The sequence below is a fragment of the Mesoplodon bidens genome, assembly GCF_964165515.1.
Source record: "Mesoplodon bidens genome assembly, chromosome: 4".
Classification (NCBI taxonomy): Eukaryota; Metazoa; Chordata; class Mammalia; order Artiodactyla; family Ziphiidae; genus Mesoplodon; species Mesoplodon bidens.
Window position 1 is genome coordinate 52,690,813 of NC_138160.1, and position 19,883 is coordinate 52,710,695.

General features: G+C 37.6%; 1 protein-coding gene across 1 annotated transcript; it reads left to right on the forward strand.

Annotated features, from left to right (window-relative positions):
* Positions 1-1,014: 1,014 nt before the first annotated feature.
* On the forward strand, positions 1,015-19,883 carry SHISAL2B (shisa like 2B; the record flags this gene model as incomplete). Its single annotated transcript, XM_081231952.1, has 3 exons — positions 1,015-1,205; positions 5,329-5,486; positions 19,759-19,883. The coding sequence occupies 3 exons, from the start codon at positions 1,015-1,017 to the stop codon at positions 19,881-19,883; spliced, it is 474 nt and encodes a 157-aa protein (XP_081088078.1).

Below are 19,883 nucleotides of genomic sequence, written 5' to 3' on the forward strand. Positions count from 1 at the left end.
AAAGAAGCAGAAAAGGAAGAGGAAGGAATAAAGTTCTATCTCAGAAATTTTATGGATGTTATAGTCACCTCCTCTCCTATCTTACGGCTATTAATATTTTCTTCTTTACACATCATAGTATCGTTTGACTTATTACAAAAGCATCCATTACTATTGTTATTTTTAAAAACTTGGTCAACAAAATGAATCACTAAGGTGAGAATACCAAACAAAAAGAGAACGAGAGATATTTCTGCAGTGCTTTGAAAGGATGAAGTTCTCTCTCTCCCTACTTCCTTTGCCTCCTCTTTCTACCTACCTTTGCAGAAAGTCCTCAGTTTCTTTACCTCAATCTCTAACCTGTCCTTCCTTTCTCAGGTTAACTGAATACAGAACGCATGGCTAGTTTTTGGAGAAGACTTTGTTCTTGTCTTTGATATTTAAATTGGCAGATTTTAACGTCTTACACATACTTCTCAAAGAAGAAGGGGTACCTCTCAACAGCCCCTCACTGGTGGTTCAGTGCCTTTTGCTCTGCCCTCTACCCTGTTTCCCCGGCCCTGCTCGTTTGCCTGAACCCATCTGCCCTGTCCCTGGGCAAAGGGAATTTCAACTTTGGCTGCATCTGTTCAGATGGCAAACGCGTCCCACACCACACCTCCCGTTCTCCTTCAGGTGGAATCTCTTTCTGGCATGGAGTGGGGACGCCTCCGTGAATTGAGGAAAAGTGGAGAGAAGTCAGGAGAACGTGGAGAAAGCAGACGAAGGGAGAGGGAGAAAAAGGTACAGGGCCGGAGATCGGCAGGTAATAGGACCACTCAGTAGCGGGAGGGAGAAGCGCGTGTAAAGCGACCAGACACCATGGGGACGAGGGGAGGAGAGCGAGCAGAAGAGGCGCGCCCAGGCTGACCGCCCAGGCAGTCAGCCCGGCATCGCAAGAGGCGAGCCCGGCCGGAGGGGTCCGCAGGCGAGGCGGGACGTGTGTAGCCAGGGCAGATCGGGGGCTTAGCGTGCCCCTGCCCGCAGCCGCCCGAGATGAGCGAGGCCAGCCGGGTGTGCTCCGGCTACTACAGCCTCAACCGCAGCTTCGTGGAGCCCTTCCAGTGTCCCCGGCGCGGCGAGGGGGCCACCCTCATCTACTGCTGCGGCTTCGCCGACCTCAAGTACTGCTGCAGTGAGCCGGGCAGCTACTTCCCCTACAAGCACAGCTACATGTGGAGTCTCAGGTGGGTAGGCAGGGGGCTGGCGGCCAGGGGGCTGGGGAGGCGACGAGTCGTGCCACGACGGGAGGAGGGAGGTCGCCTACGTCCTCGCGACCTGCTCGGATCCCTCCGGGGGGACAGGAGCCTCCGAGTGCTGATGAGGGCCCTGCAGAGAACCCAGCCATCCCCGTCCGGCGAGGGTCGGGCAGTGGCGCTAGAAGTGTGAATCCGCCGGGGACCCCGGGCGAGGCGCGCGCGAGAGGAGAGCGGGCTCTGCGCCCAGGGCGCAAGCAGGGCCGCCCGGCGGGAGCTGGCTACTCTTCACTCTCTCTCGCCGGCACCAGTCCGAGGCCTGCGGCTCTGCGGGCAGAGGAAGACAAGCACATAACTTAAGGAGGAGGTTTTAATTCTCTTTTTGATTTGTTTGGGCATTTGGTGCATTTGAATGGAAAAGGAGCTCCTTTGAGACTCAGTGCGTTAACCAAAGATCAGAGTATTTTAAGTCTCTTTGCGGGTGAGAAGGAATTGGCTGTATCCTTTAAAGTATCAAGAAAGGGTGTGTGTGTGTGTGTGTGTGTGTGTGTGTGTGCATGTTTCGACGTGCACAGGCAACAGGGCTTTGTAATTTGCCCTCTCAGTTGATCTCACACTGACCCCCAAACAGAACTGGAGACCCACAGAGAGGAAGAGTTTCAGTTGCTGTGATTACACACTCCGTTGAACCTTTGCCGGACACCCCCTTTCTCAACACCTGAGCTCTTTGGCCATTGCTGGAAAGTGAAGAGACTTTCAAAGGTGGTGTCTTTCTTGCCTCTTTTTCCTATGATGGTAATTTAACGTATTCCAATTAGTATTTACACAGATATTTTCATTACGAGATGCTTTCCCCACCCCCCTCCACTCCAAAGGATTGCAGACTTAGAACCTGATTCTTTCATTTTGCCTGGAGAATGAATGGGGTGCCAGGGTTACAGGAAAGAACTGCCACCCCACCTCAAACTGTTACTGACAATTGAGCTTATGTCTAGGCTAACTCTGCTAAGTAAGAAGAGTATTAGTTCTCCCAATCTCCTACCATGGTCCAGACTTTAGCACACATGCCAAGTCTACAGCAAATGACTTTAAATGTTATTTCTCAGAGCAGTAAAGTCATTTTTTTTTGCACACTGCAAGCTTCAAAAAAATCTCAAAAGGAGTGCCTACTTACCAACAAGTTCAACTAACAAAGTTGTATCATGCCAGAACAGGAAATGATGACAATTTATCCTTATTACTTGGGGAAGCAATTTGTATTGTGCTGGCATATTATCCGGCCTTTTGGAAAATAACATAGTAAGCTAGCTCTGAGTCTTTGGAGGTGTTAATAAGGATGGCAGCACCTCCATGAGAGACTGGCAACTCTTAAGTCAAACTCAATTGGAAAAGTGCCTGGGATTCTCAGGTCCCTGAATAGTTCCAAAGTGACAAGCAGCAGAGGATAGAAAACCTTCCTAAGGTTTATGAGGGCACAAAGGAATGAACAGCTTGCTGGGGTCTTCATTTAGCACTGACAATGCAGCTCAGTTCCTGGGAAATATAAAAATCATTTCAACTGATGGCATCAGTTGGCAATGTTAAACCTGGGGTTCTATATGTATATGTATAGCTGATTCACTTTGTTATAAAGCAGACACTAGCACACCATTGTAAATCAATCATACGCCAATAAAGATGTTAAAAAAAAAAAAAACACCTGGGGCTCTTCCTTAGTTATTGAGCTCTGAGAACACAACAGGAAGGTAAAAATTCAGAACTTAATTTCCCTCATATTCTTTGCTCTCTCCCCTAATTTAAAATAGTCCAACTGTGAAAAATATCCCAGAAGTCATTAGCATTTGTTCTGAGATTCTGCAGCCACTGCAGAAAGGCACAGGTATGGTACTTCCAGGTGAATGAAGTTGCTACGTAGGAGAATTCATTAATGCGACAGCAGCTACAGACCCTCTCTCAGGGACTGCAAAGCAAACTGCCCTATGGTGCTGTGAGGAAAGCATAATTCTCCCTTTTCTGTGTCTGGCCCACTCCCATCTCTTCTCCTCTTATAAATCCCTAACCTCTAAGGGTTTCCTTTGGAAACCTTCTTCAGGACCTAGGAAAATAATGTGTGTTGCACAGGGCTACGCTTGAGTTCAATAAGTTATTTGTTGAAATGAATATTTTAGGAGATTCCCAGAGCTCCATCTTTATCTAGAGTTTTGCATGCATAAAGCAACATTTCTATAAAGTGGAACTATGACATTGAAACAGTTTGTCAGGATTATGAAGAACATCCTTTTATAACAGAAAGAAGTGACATGCTTTGTTTTTGTTTTTCCTTCCAATCATGTGGCCTGGTTTTTAAACTGTACATGTAAAGTCTGTAATACATACATTGAATTTAATTAAATTGACAATTTTACTTTTAATTGACTAAATTATTTTTTCACTTTGAAGATGTTTTTAATAACTGGGCTCTCATTTCAGGAATCTTTCAAGATGTCTGGCCTCCTAGCTGCTTTGTGAAACAGATAATATTAATTAAGTGGATTATGTTCCCATGTGTCTGTGCAGTCCTAACCCTCCCTACACATATGATCTACAAAAGTCAGCTTTGGTGCAAACAAGCATGAAAGAGGAGTTGCCAGAGCCAGGGAGTCTACCCCTTGGAAGAGAGGGCATCAAGTGAGGGCAAACTCCAATTCAAATATGCAACTATATACTGACTCTAGCCAGAAAATTACCCAGTCTTCACTTCTGTGCAGGGCTAGGGGAACTGGGCTGATAGTAATTAACAAGCACAAGAATCTTTTGAAGTCTACCCCCATGTCTGGCTCAGGAGGCAATCTCTAAATTGCAAGGGGGCTTTATCTCCTTAAATTAAGGATAAGTAGGATGAGCTTAGCCCCTCACTTTTAATTTTGTTCTTCATCCCAAAGCAGTGACACACCTAGCACCCCTGGTCAAATTCTCCCTTCCCTCACTTTCGGCATGTCACATTTGTTTGCGCCCTAATCTCTGGGAAATAGCAGAAGCTGAAAGGCAAGACAGGAAAATAATGAAGAAAAAGATCACTACTTTTCACTGATCATTTCAATGATAGTTACTTTTCAGTGATGATTACTTTTCAATGACTACTAATGGATCAATCACCAGTCAATTATTATTTATTGCCATTTATGAAACATTAATTACAAACTAAATACTCTATTAAACACTTTTAATAAGTGTGCACATGACTATGGGAAAGTCAATAGAAGTATCTGCTCTTGAGCAGCTTAAAATCTAATTATATGTATTTACATACCCTCACAAACATATTGCTCATGAAGGTAAAGTACATATGTTTGCATATTAGTCTTGCAAGATAATTTTCTTTTTTCCAAACTTCTTTTCCCATTTAAAATTAAGTTCACAGGTTTGTGAAAATTATATTATTTCTCAAGTGATTAGACTTATAGATAACTGTATCAGAAGGAATTGTTACAAATTTAGTGCAAATATCATATTTACACTGCATTTTTAGAGAAAAGTACAAGGGTTTCTTCCTAAATGCTAGAAGCCATTGGTGTTATGCTCTTTTAGAAAGGAAAAATTCAGATTGAACATGAACTTTATATAAATTTCATAAACATTGCTTTCCTTTAATTAAACTTTCTTCTCCTCTCTTGTAATGGTTGTGGTTTTGTATATTAATACATGATAACTCCCATTCATGTCTCCAAAATAAAAGTTCTACACTTCTGGTAAACATTTGTTTCACTGTTTTTGCAGAGGTAGATATCTTTCTATTCATCTTTTATTGGTGAACCTAATCTTTCCTCCTAAAATATATTAATAATAGATGTTTATCTGATAGAAATGTTTTTGAACCATCCCTAGAGAATTATGTGATCTTTTACTGTAATATGAATTCACATGGTATTCTATACCAATATTAACATATAAATGTATAGAGAAATATCATAAGAATTTGATGGTAGAAAAAGGTGAGCCATAGATTTCAATCATATACTGTTTATAATAAAACATAATTTGGTATGAATGACTGAAGCAAGTATTAACAATATTTAAACCTTTATTTGCAAACCAGTTTGTGTGACAGTCACAGTGTTTTTTCTGTTTTCCTCAGCATTGGCGCTCTGATTGGACTGGGAATTGCTGCCCTTGTTTTACTTGCTTTTGTCATCAGCGTCTGTGTTCTTTGCTACTTATTTCTGTATACAAAGCCTCAAAGATTAGACACTGGCCTTAAACTTCAACACCTAGAGGCTACTTCCACTAAAGAAGGTAATCAGTAACTGTTATTTGTAACCAATTACCTGTACTCTGTTCAAAATAATAACCTGTGCCTGGGTGACAGATCATTCTGTTAGCAATGAATGCTTTTTAAAAATTCAGTTTATTTTATGTCTTTATAAAAATTCACGTTAACTTAGGTCTTAATGATGAAATACCTTAGAGGGATTGTGCCCAAGGAAAAATAGTGGCAGGATGTAAATATTCTCATGAAAAAATAGTACACTGATCCAGTCAATCCACTTTATTTATGTGTCTCTCAGTTTTAAAGGCTGTATCCTCTTGGAATTTTTAAATTTTGTTTTTGATGGAGCCAAAGAAGTCAAATAGACAGAGGAACAAAATATCCGATAATTAATTGTCAGTGCTGCATTGCTCTAGATTGGTTAGTCAGTAGTCAGTTAGGCGTTACCTATGTGCCTATGGTGTGCAGAATTCAGAGGAGGTGTATTAAGTAATTCAGAGTCCTATAAAAGAAACTAAAAAATAAATAGAAGTCAGTCTTTGTTCTTGAATAGATCACAAACTAGTTACGCTATACAGGTATGTGTATGTGTGTGTTTGTGTGTGTAGTGCAGCTATAAAGTGGAAATGTTTATGTACGGTTTTCAGAACTGAGTCTCTTTGTTATCTTAATTATAATGTGCTACACATACTACTCATTATCATTATGAAACAGAAAGAACTGTTAAATTTTTTGTGAATATAAATTTCTATTAGTGTATTTTAAAAGTAGTGATCATGAATTTTATTTAGATATACATATTTTGAATATATTTTTAATAACAATTTAGAATCTCTATATTACAGATATATATGTTTAGAATAAGACACAGGTGCTCACTAACTTCTATTTAAAAAGAAAGTGAAAAACTTTCTTCCAAAAAATTTAGAAAATTTCCTTCCCATATGCTCCATTTTAGCTGAATCCAGAAACATGTTTATGGAGTACATGCTCTGCGATCTTCTCAAATATACCAGCACCGCGTGATTACTTTAGCTCTAGTTTTCTTCTCTGTAGAGATCTCAGAGGGTGCCCTGTATCACAAAGCAAGAAGCCAAGATCTCTTTGGAGTTCTTTTTCTGAAGTACTGTTTGGAGATTACATGGCCAAATTGACCAGTTGTTAGCTGAATTTAGTCTGATGGCTTAGACTCTGTTTCTCCACAGGCAAAATGAAGCAGTGGATTAGTGATGATCAAATAATCAAAAAGTAAAATCAATTTTTGTCTCAATTGCTTAGAATTTAAAGTATCAGTTCTTAAATTTTATTGTGTGTAAGAATCACTTAGGGAGTTTGTTAAAACCATGAACTCCAGACTCTGAATTTTAAAACAAATAGCTCCTCTTCCTGCCCTGCCCTTGCTCCCCTGCTGTCTACTCTCCACAGAGAAGCCAGAGTGAGCCTGGTAAAACCTAAGTCAGGTCAGGTCACTACTCTGGTCAAAACCCTAATTGCTTCCCATCTTTCAATAGATATGGAGTCCTAAATGTGAACTATGGGGGCTTTTGTGGTCTGCCCTTTACACCTTTATTTCTAGCATCTTATGCCCAGCCACCTTGGCCTCTTTGCTGTTCCTTGAAATTCCTGCCTCAGGGCCTTTGCACATGCTGTGCCCATTGTCTGGAATGCTTTCCCCTCACTTTCACTTTCTTTAAATCTTTACTAAAAGTCACCTTCCCAGGGAGTTCTTCCCTGGTCACTCAATCTGCATCTTTAACTTCAACATTTCATGCCTTCTTCCTGCTTTACTTTTCTCCTAAGCACTTACCACTAATCAACTATATATTTTACTTACCTGTTGTCCAATTTTTCTCTACTCCAACTAGAAAGTAAGTTCCAGGAAAGTAGAAATTTTTTTCTTGTTTGCTCACTACTGTTTCTCTAGTGCTTAGAACACAACAAATGTTTGTTGAATGAATTGAATGAAGTAGCACTGCACCTCTGTCATAGGTGATCAAAGGAGCATGTTTATTGTCACCATTACAGTCATCAAACATTCACTGAGTGCCTCGTCTATACAATGCAGTGTGCTAAATAAAAATTGATTATTTTTCCTGATATTTTTCCTGATCTATCTCAGGGACTGCTCCAGAATTTTATTTCAAGCTGGATCTGAGAGCCCAGCAACAGAATTAGTTGGCTTGTGACTCAAGTCTTTGTAGTTTTATGGCTCTTTAGCTAAGGAGATCCATTAGTGCACTTCCTGTGTAGTTAGTTGAGGCTACTTTCTTACAGTGAAATATCCCCACTCTGGCCCTCTGAAAAACACTATGTTTATCAAATCAGCAAATTAATTCAATACACCTTTCCTGAGTGCTTACTCTTGGTAAGGCAGAATTTTATATGATCATTGCCTTCTGCTGCTTTCAAATTAGATGATTTTGGGCCCTTCGGTTGACATTAACCAAATAAGACATAGTGGAGAGCAGAAAACAAAATAGGTAATCCAAATGTCACCTGGAATAGGAAGAGGAAATGGTTCATATTTGAAAGCGACCCTTCAAAGTGATAATTAAAAACCATTGCTGTGCCTATTGTTAAATATGCATGCTTCATTTCAGTGATTCTTCCACCTAGGGATAAATGTCAATGTTCTAGCTAGTGAGAAAACAAGGCTTTATTCCACTTAAGGAATGCCTTAAAGGTTAGGAACATAATATTATGTTTGTGTAATAATTAAGCAAGTAAAATTACATTGGAGGAAAATTGGTTTCACCAGTTATCACTCCTTTCTTTGAAAACTATCTGTCCTTAAGAGTCAGCCTCCCATTATTTTAGATTAGTTTTTAGAATTGAGACTTTTTTCATTATAGGCAATTTGAATGGCCTAACGGGAAACGTGTTTTTGTGCACATACTAAAACTGACTTAAGGCACTGGACTTTTTTGTTTCTGTAAATGACAGTAGCATTAAAGAAGAAACAACAGGCCCAAAACGGAGCCCTTTGTGCTAAGCCCCACATTAGCAAACCAAAACCTTACCTCACTGCAGTTTCAGCGTCTCCCAGGAGTGAAATTTTAAACCTATTCGTCTGGAATTTCCTGATCAACACTGGTAAGGTAATCTTCAGGATAGACCCCTGCCCCTCCCCTAAAGGAAGGTGACCTGCCTGAAAAAAAATCCTTTCTTTTGTTTATGACTTCCTTGTCCTATCCCCTTCTGCCTATAAGACTCTTCATTTCCTACATCTTCTCAGAGCCGCTTTCTACCTGTTAGATGGGATGCTGTCCAATTCACAAGTCCTTGGATAAAGCCAACTAGGTCTTCAAATTCACTCAGCTGAATTTTGTTTTTTTAACAATAGTCTAAGTCTAAAATAGTCTAATCTTAGACTATTTTGCCAAGATTTTTCTTTCATGTACCTTTATTCTATTGGGGTTCATTATTTTTAATGTATACAATTTAAGACTTTATACATTTTGAATTGATCCTGAAAATAGCAGGTCTCTGGTAGTGCCTGTAGAGTTTAATTGGGCTACGTCCAGGGCTCACTTTGTACAGAGGTTCTATTGCTAAGCAATTGATTGGTCTTTACATTGTGTTCCATAATCATTTTCTTTCTTTTTAACTTTTGTGTTTTGAGTTACACCTGTATCAAATGCCAATGTTTAAAAGAATACTGTGGTTTGTAAATTGTACTATATTGGACAAACAGTTCTGAGCAGAAGATGGCTGTGTGAAGGGCATCTTTCTGAGTAGACACTCCTGGGGCGAGGGCTCATTTCATAAGACGTGGAAGAATTAAGGGTTAATGGGGGAGCAATTAAAGGGATGAATGTCTTAGATCCCTGCTTCCCAAACTTTTCCACTGGAGAATCCTTAAAGGTAGATAAGAAAGGAATGTGTACCTCCAGGATTCCAAGGGTTAGAATGGAAAGCCCTGGCTTGTGAGCTTTAAACCATGTGAAGTTGCCCATTATATTTTTTAAATTATGGGAATTTTTAATTTGATTGCTAATATAATGACTTGTTTTACTCTAATAATAACATTATATCCTTTCCATTTCTGAGTAAAACTGATGCTCCAAGAAGATAAAATATACTCATCCTGCGGTTTTGAGTATCCATTCACACCCTAGGGTTGTGGAGAGGGGTGGAGAATCGAGAGGGTTCTTAGAAGCAGTGTTTTTTGATGAAAATGAGAAGGGCAGAGAGTAGAGTTGCTTGACACAAATAAAATAATATTGTTGTATGGCAATAATAGACAACTCCAATTATCTATTATTTGGTAGTCTCTTTTGTAAAGGCAGGCAATATAAATGGAAAAGGGTAAGCAAATCAGCAGTAAGGCACAGGTTGTCTAGGAGAAAAGCATAAATTATATATAGAATACTGAGAAAGCAAGCAAATTTGACGATTGTGTATACAATTGTTTATTCTGCCTGTGAGCAAAATGGGGCTAGGACTGTTCAGAATAGTCTACTATATTTCTTCTTAAAAGACACCCTTATACCCCTGGAAAGAAAACCTTTCCCTTAATTCACTTTCATTTTAGGAAAATTAGAAAATATAGAAAAACAAATAAACAAATAACTTCATCCATGATCCCACCACACAGAGATAACAGATATTAACACCACGGTGAATATCCTTCATGGATTTTTTTCTATGTATCTATAGATACATGTATATATAACAAAATGGGGGAAAAAATGAATCCTATAACAGCTTTTCTTTTTTCACTGAACAACGACATCATCGTTTGCCAATAAATAAACACCACTTTTAATGATTACATTTTATTACTTGATGGAGTGCTATGAATTTTTATTCTTTTATTTTGACATAGTTCACACTTCCAGAAAAGTTGCAAGAAAAGTATAGAAAAGGTTGTATACCTTTTCCCAGATTTACTAATTGTTAATATTTTACCTCACTTTTTTCAAAATTGACTTTCTTTTGATGTATATATTCTGAACCATTTGAAAATAATTTGCAGATATCATGCTTTTTAACCATAAATATTTCAGTATGTGTTTCTTAGGAACAAGGATTTTTTTCCCTACATAATTACAGTACATTTATCAAAGTCAGGAAATGTAACAGTGATATAGTAATATTATCTAATCTGCAGTTCATATTAAAATTTTCCAGTATCCTTAAATAGCTATTTTTTTTCTTATCTATGATCTAGTCCAGTTACATCTTGTAATTAGTTATATTTCTTTAGTCTTTTGTTTTTGTTTTTTTTTTTGCGGTATGTGGGCCTCCCACCGCTGCGGCCTCTCCCGTTGCGGAGCACAGGCCCAGCGGCCATGGCTCACGGGCTCAGCCGCCCCGCGGCACGCGGGATCCTCCCAGACCGGGGCACGAACCCGCCTCCCCTGCATCGGCAGGCGGACTCTCAACCACTGCGCCACCAGGGAAGCCCCTGTTTTTGTTTTTTGAAACTTATTTTTATTTTAAATCATCCTTTTACCTTTCTTTTTTTCAATTGTAGTTGATTTACAATGTTGTGTTAGTTTCTGGCTGTACAGCAAAGTGAGTCAGATATATATATATATCTGAATGTACAAAGTCACTATTTTTCCTTTTGCCATTACTAAGTAATTTGTTGGGAGGTGTGAAAAAATCCTGTTCCTCCTCCAACTTTCACACACCCATTGATGGTTCTTTTTTTTTTTTTTTTTTTTTGCGGTACATGGGCCTCTCACTGTTGTGGCCTCTCCCGTTGCAGAGCACAGGCTCCGGACGCGCAGGCTCAGTGGCCATGGCTCACGGGCCCAGCCGCTCCACAGCATGTGGGATCCTCCCGGACCGGGGCACGAACCCACGTCCCCTGCATCGGCAAGCGGACTCTCAACCACTGCGCCACCAGGGAAGCCCCCCGTTGATGGTCCTTGACTGAATGTTTTCATTCAAAATTTCAAGATAATTTTAGAATTATTATTATGATAGCTATGAAATGGTGATTTTCTAACCTCATCATTCCTTCTGTGTTTATTAGTTGTTATTCTACTACAAGGAAGAGCTTTCCCTTTCCCCCTATTTACCTATTAATTAATTTATTAATATCAGTATGGACTCGGATTCTTTATTCTAAAATAGTCTATTACTATCATCATTTATTCTGATTCTTAAATTATCTCAGATTTGGCCTGTGGGAGCCCCTTTAAATTGGGTCCTATATCCTTTTGAAATATGTCCATCATTTTTTGAACATTTTTTTTTTTGCTGTCACAAAATGTTCTCGAGCAGCCTGTGCTTTTCCTGTTCCAGCCCTGAAATCTGCCATTTTTCCAAGAAGTCTCCAAGAAGTTGCCCTTTTAGTTGGAATGGTGTTTAGAAACCAGTCTGGGTATATCATATTTTATTAAATTATTGACTTTGAACTAGCTTCCATTTTCTCTATTACACACAAGCATTGAACATTGAAGTATTTTCCTAGCATAAATCCCTAGGAATGGAATTGCTGACCAAAGATTTGGTACATATAAAAGTCTTTGGATACAAATTGCTAACTGTCCGCCAGAAAAGTACTATTTCATGAGTATTTTTATTTCAAAAGATATGTATCTTACTAATTTCACTGAGGGAAACAATACAGTGTTTTATTTTAAATTTATCTAATTAGGAGCAAGGGTGGACATTTTCATATTTATTTGTCATTGTCTTTGTGGTATATTGTTGCTCATATCTTTTACACATTTTTCTATGGGGGTGTTCATTTTTCATTGCTTTATAGGAACTTTCCATACAGTAACTAAATTCTTTTTCACATATATTGCAAGTATTTTTCATAGTTGTTTCCTTTTTAATTTTATGTGACAATTTTTCAACTGTAGAAGTTTCTCCTTTTGTGATTTCTTCCTTTAATTTCATACTTAGAAAGTTCTTACCTCACTCTAAGATATAAAGATATTCACCTATATTTTCTTCTAATACAATACATACATTCATTTGTTTTTTAACATTTAAATCTTTAGTAATCCTGGAATTAAAATTTTTGTATAAAGTGTGAGGTAGGGATCTGTCTTTATTTTTATTTTACAAATAATGAGCCAATTGTCTAAATATTTATCAGGAAATCTATCCTTTTTTTCTTGCCAATTTAAAATGTCACCTTTGTCATAAACTAAATTCTTACATATACTGGGATCTGTTTTTAGACTTTCTATTCTATTAAATTTATCAGTCTGTTTATTCTTAAGCCAATAATATACTTTAAAAATTACTGTAGCTATATAATTTATTTTAATATCTAATTAAGGAAGACTTTCTCTTCCTTCCCGTTATGCTGCTTTTTCAAAGTTTCTTAGCTACTCTTGTTTCAGTATTCTAAATAAACTTCTGAATCACATTGTCAAATTTTTAAAAATCAAGTGGCATTTTGATGGGTTTGTACTAAATTTATAGATAACTGTGGGAGCTATTTTTTCTTAGTAGCCTTAACATTGCTTCAACCAAATTCTACTCAAAACATTTATTAATTATGCTGCCACATTATTTTTAAATGCCATTCTTTGTTTCAGAGAGGCTTTAAAAACTCACTGAGGTCTTAGTAGAAGATGGGGTAATTTGAATTCAATGGCAGAAAAGGTCACTTGTGTCTCCTAAAGGGGCCTTTCTACTGAAAATAATGAGTCTGGAATTTCCTACAACTCTTTTTGTTTCTAGAATGTAGAAAACCAAATTGGTCAGCAGAGCTCCTGCTACTTTTAGCATTTGTGAGTCCTCCTCAGGGAGCAGGGTTAGGCAATGCTGGCTGATGCTGGAACCAAAAAGCAAAATAGAAGCCAGTCTCTCACTGTGAAAATTCATTTAAAGGATTTAAAATATCAGCTAAATTCCTTTGTGAGCTATGTCAGTCATCTATAGTTGAATTTAACAATGAAGAAAAGAAAAAAAATGTCCAATTGTGGAAAAAATAGGGTAGGAAAAACATTTCTGGAGAGAACTGCCTTCATTCCTTGATGGATGGGCAAAGCAAAAGGGCAAGTCTAAGATTCTAACTTTCATAATGAATTTTTAACTGTATTTACACGAGATACCTGTGTATCCTCAAGGAGAAGGCAGGGCATTGAAGAAGGGAGAAGTCAATAGGTCAGGAGGTCAGTAGGCAAGTTTTGCTCACTTCACCATTTACCTCAGATCCAGTTCTTTGCATCGTATTAAATTTAAAGGGAAAATGTCCCCTAGTAAATAAAGAACACTTTTAGGGTGCAAATTTAAGATTGCTTGTTTCCACTAGAAAGAAATGCAGTATGAGTGGGATGTGTAGATTTCTACTAAATACTAAAGTGAGCCAGCTGATTAGGCATTGAAGCTGCTGTTGGGCAGCAGATGGGTAATGCAGAAGCTAGAAGGACACAGGCAGATAATGGCAGAAAAGCTTAATTACCGCTCTGCCACATAGCCAGGAGATGAGACCTGCAGAGGGCCCAGCATTCTTTTGATATTTTGAAATGGCAGGTAAGAGCAGAGTTCATAGAAGACTTATAGGATAAATGGATCCCTGAGGAATGCTTTTGAAAATGAATGTAAAATTTAACTATTATAGAAAAAATATATTGGCCTAGTTTGTGATGAGGATAGGTGGATTTTGTTTGATGAATTTGATTTAAATGGTGAATTTGATTTGCTTGATGAATTGCATTTAAATTTTGGCAAAGGCCAGAGCTTTAATTTAAATGCCAGGCTGAGAGATATAGGATTAAAGGAAGGTTGAGATTTACATATGATGACCAGACTGAAGAAAAGAATAAAAATGGGACACTAGCAGCAGAAAGAGCAACTAATGTCAACCCAGGAAAGCACAGTGATGTTGGATCTTTCCAGTCTGCACTCAGGTAAAGAAAAGGAGCAACTAAATTTTAAAAACCCTTTAAATGTAACAAATCCCTTAAGAGCTCAATGGTATAACAGATTTCTTGTTTAAAATTTAATCCATGTTGTAACCTCATGACAGAAGAGGCAGCTGGTTTTATCTCTACTCTGTTGGTTAAGAAATTAGTTTCTATTTATTAAAGGAAAACTAGGAAAAGATGAGGTTGCTGAAACTTTTCCTCTTCTCTCTTTTAAAATCATTCCAAAGGGATGCAGTTAGCTGGACTCTGATATCACTACAGCACAGCCCACTTACAGCAGTTGTTTTTTCCATAATATGCCCAATTATTCTAACTTACCGGAGGGATATACATCGAAAGCACGTTTGGACTTTTATAAGCTGCAGGAAGAGAGGGAACACCAGGGTGTTGACTTGCTAATCAAAGCTCCTGCTTCAAATGGTGTCAGTATGGTGTTTATATCAAATCTTTTCTTGTTCCTGAAGCAAATCAGTTTGGTTAGGGGAGCTGCATTAAGAAGCCAATCTAAGAAATGATCTTTGTACCTGCACTGGTTGGAAGGATCCAGTAGTCAAGGAAATAATGAATCAGGGCTGGGGAATGGGGGCTTTTACAAGTCCTAGATGAAGGAAAATCTATTGATAGAATACTGGAATGTATTTTGCAAGCCTTTAAATCTCAGAGGGCAGTAGACAGGTTAAACTCTTTCAGTTGTTTCCAGAAAAATGCATAATGGAAACCAGAGCTGTCAGAATGGAGATGGCTTAAGAGAGAACCCCAGACTAAGGGGTTCTTAGAGAGAACCCCAAACTAAGTGAGGAAATAATTTCCTGAGTTTAACTCCCATAAAAAGAAAAAAACCCTGTATGTGACAAGGTAGAAAAACCACCTTGAAAGTCTCACTAGAATATTATGAATTTAAGTAAGTAAAAAGCTTAGGAAACATGAAGGACTTGAATTAATCAAATGTTACAGTCTTCAGACTTCCAGGACTTTGAATAAAAGGTTAAAATTTTAGATGTTTAAAAAAAATGCTAGAGGGGCAAGAAAGGGGAAGAGGATTAAGAGGCACAAACTATTATGTATAAAATAAATAAGCTACAAGGATATATTGTACAGCATAGGGAATATAGCTAATATTTATAACTTTAAATGGAGTATAATCTATAAAAATATTGAATCACTATGTTGTATGCCTAAAACTAATATGATATAAATCAACCATACTTCAATAAAAAAGAAAAGAAATGCTTATATAAGATACAAATTCTGCCCAGATAATATGAAACTAATTTACATCTTAAATCCTTGGTCTTTTACCTTTATCTGCTGTGATACCGGAGAGTACAAACGATACTGAACCAATAAAAATAAGCCTACAAACATTTTGTTTTTCAAATATTACAAATGTTATATAAGGAAAATAGTTTCAAGTGTCTCTCTCTCTCTCCCTCTCTCTCTCTCTCTCTCTCTCTCTCTCTATATATATATATATATATATATATACCCCATTACTTAAGTATTTAGTAGTTAAATTTGAATCCATATATCTTTTAAAGTCTACTTTGCAAATAACAGTCAAGAATTTATCAGTTCATCAAATTTTCATGCTAGCTTTCCCTACTACATTTATCTTAAACAATTTTTCTTGCTGACTGGGCAAAGAGCTACTTGCCAGGCTAGAAAATGTGCCTACAACAAATTAACTTTTTGTTGTTTTCATTTAAAAATCAAATTATATAGTCAAAACATTATGATTGGATGTTTAGAAGTAGAACATTAATTTAACACCAAAAGAGTTCAGAAGTAATGAAATAAAGCCATATATTGTACCACTCTAGGCCCTACATTTTAAAATTATGATACTTTTAATATTAGCCCAGAGAATAACACCACACATGTTTCAGGCCTATGGGCAAGATCTGGGAGCTGTAGTGAGACATCATCCTTCAAAACTTATCAATAATATTGCTCCTTTGAGTGTTGATCTATGAAAACCACCCATAGTGAAGGATGTCCTCAGTGACTCTAGAAAGCAGTCTATACAATTACTTATAAGTGTGCAAAGCCAGGCAGTATGAACACACTTAAAGGTGAGGCTTAGACTTATCTAAAGAAAAAAAGTGAAAAAGTCATATAAGAAGAGATTAGATGGCAAAAAAGTAGAGGAAAGCTACTTCTAATAGTGAAACCTCTTGGCTAGTGAGTCCCCCTTCCCCTTAGTTAGGTTTGGAGCAGATTTTCCAAAACCTAAAGGACAGATAAGAGTTTTTCAAGCAAAGATTAGAGAGTTAGGGATATCAGGCAGCTGGAAGTATGCAAAGGCTTGGGGCAGAGAGAGAGAAAGAGAGCAGGGCAAGTCTGGGGAGCCTGTCAGTCAGTATTTCTGTATGTCTGAAATGCCAAGTACCAGGAAGGGAATTGGGCGAGCTGAGCCGGGAGAGGGAAGTAGGGCTGATCCTCAGCCTAACCAAGAAATTAAGATTTGATCCTAAAGAATTTTAAGCAGAGAGAAGCTGATAGTAAATGCTCTGAGGAAACATTATGAAAGTATTAACTATTATTGTATTGCTGATAGTTTTGCATCTTTTATCACTTAACATTGTATTCTGAGCATTTTCAATGTAATTAAAAATTTCTTGGAAATCACTTTTTCAGATTAAATGGCTGCATCATACTTATGCATGATAATTTAGCAATTTCCCTATTATAAATTTAGGGTACTTACATTTTTTTGGTATTGAAAAGAATCAGTGAATATCTTTATATATAAGTTTTAGAGCTCATCTCTAATGGTTTCCTTGGGAACTTCATGCTAAAATCACAAGGTAGGAACATTCCAGACTTAAATGTACCAGTTTACACTCCCATCATGCCATCCCACTGGCCCTGCTTTCTAGGGCCAAGCAGGACATCCCCCACTATGGGTTGATTTCATAGACCAACACTCAAAGGGGTAATATTATTGATAAGTTTTTTTGTTTTTTTTTTCCATTTTTTTTAAGTTTATTTATTTATTTTTTAAATTAGTTTCTGCTTTATAACAAAGTGAATCAGTCATACATATACATCTGTTCCCACATCCCTTCCCTCATGCATCTCCCTCCCTCCCACCAAGGATGACATCTCACTACAGCTCCTAGATCTTGCTCATAGGCCTGAAACATGCATGGCATTATTCTCTGGGCTAATATTAAAAGTATCTTGTTTAAAATGTGGAGCCTTGAGTGGTACGATATATGGCTTTATTTCTTTTCTTCTGAATTTTTGTGACGGTAAAATAAATTACTTAAATTACTCTTGGCCAAGAAAGATTTTACCTGTTCCTAATTGAGACATGAAAAATGGTAATTACCTTTTGAATTTACATTTCTTTCTGACTAGCAAGATTGGAGATTCAGTAGATCTTTTGCCCATCTCTTTACTGATTAAGAGGTGTTAATGTCTTACATATTGATATGTAAATTCTGGTTATATGTTAGACATGAATCATGTGTTCTAAACATTTCTTCCCAGTTGGCTTTCAATCTTGTCTTTTGCAATCTACAACTTTAAAGTTTTTACTATGTCACACTTTCAATCATATCATTTCACTCAACAAATTTATTGAACATTAGCTATGTACAATGCAATTCTGCATCATCAATGAAAAATATAGTAAAAGATCTCTGGCATGTGGTACTTACATTTTAGTGAGAGGAGATAGATAATAAACATAATAAAAAGGTAAATTATATTAGAAAATAAATGCTATGGGAAGAACTGGAGAGCAAAGGGATTGGGGATGGGGTGGGGGGAATGTAGGTTGCAATTTTAAATACAGTGTTTAGGTCCCATTGAAAAGGTGACTTCTGAGCAAGGACTGGAAATTAGGGAGTTACCCTGCAGACAATCTGGGGGAAGAGCATGCCAGACAGAGTGAACAGACAGTGCAAAGGCCCTGTGACTGGAACATGCCTGAAATGTTTGATCAAAGAGGTTGGAGTGAATGAGAGGATGAAGTAGAAAAAGATGAAGTCAGGGAGATTAATGGTGTGTGTGTGTGTGTGTGTGTGTGTGTGTGTGTGGACATGTAGGCCATTATAAAGACTTGGGTGAGATGGAGGGTTCTTTGCAGAGGACACGCTTTGACTTATGTTTCAAAGGATCACTCTGAGCGTTGTGCTGAAAATAGAAAAGTGGTAGCAGTGAAGGTGGTCTGATTTTGGATGTGTTTTAAAAAATGTAGTCAACAGGATATCAGATTTGGTGGTGGGGTTGAGAGAAGAGGAACCAAGGCTGACGGAGGTTTTTGTCCTGAGCAACTGAACACATGGAAGTTGCCGGCAATTGAGAAGAGGAAGACTGTAAGTGGATTGGGCTCTTTTTTTTTTTTTTTCCTGGGAATGATCCAAATATCAGTTTTGGACTAAGTTGGAGATGTCTGCTAGATATCCAAGTGGAGATGGCAACTAGGAAGTTGAGTCTGGAGTTCAGGAGAGGTGGGGGTTAGAGATACATATCTGGGAGTCATCAGCAGAGATGGTTTTAAAAATTGTGGGACTAATGAGAGTAATTAGGCAGTGACACAGCGACAGGAACCAATGGCTGAGTCCTCAGGCCCTCCTCAGCCTAAGATGCTTGGGAGAGGAAAAGGGACCAACAAGAAAGATGGAAAAGGAGCAATGGTGACACAGGAGCGAGTCAAGGAAGGGTGGCATCTGGGAAGCCAAGAAAGAAAATGATGTTGATAGGTCAAATAAGATGTGGCTTGTGAGCTGAACTGTGGGTTTAGCAACAGGGGGTTATTAGTAACATCTGTGATTTCTTGCACTGCTTTTACATAATTATAAAATTATTTAAATATATTTAAATTTGTATATATTGGTAAAATATATAACATTATTTTCACACTTAATTTTTCTAACATCATTCATTGATTAATAATCCATTTCTTTGCTATGAGCTTGTTAGTCTAACTTCTGATGAACAAATATCCACATTTCTCTACCCTTGTGCATTTTGGAATCATTTATATAGAACGAGTGAATGGGATTGTGGGATAAACATGCTCTTTTTAAATGTTACATCTCAACTGATTATAATGGCAAAGCCTTAAGATTGTTGTAAATTATTATGATCGATTTTAGTTTTGTTCCCTTTATGCATAAGGACAGTCACACTTTTATTAAGCAACCCAGAAATTGTTACCTTCTGATCAAATGCGTAGTTTCCTCCGTGGAAGTGTGGAGAAAGAAAGGTAAGCATGGAAACAAAATCCTTACTTCTGTTACTGAGTATTTCCCTTATTTGACTTTCAGGAGAAAATGCTCAAAAACAACTTTGAAATGATTCAATTCTCACTCATCCATAATGTCTTTAGGACATATTTCCAACATTCCTAAAAAGTTAATTTTTTTAAGGACAAATTTTAAAGTAAGATTTGATGTCATAATTTCAAATAATTATTTCATTTTGTTTTGTGTATTTGCAGGCAGCTCAAATAGAAAAACCAAAGCCCCCAGTTCAAATTCAACAAATGAAACGTTCTATGAAGCTGATGATATAATTCAAGAAAAAACAATGGATATGACACAAATCAACACTGCTTACTGTTAA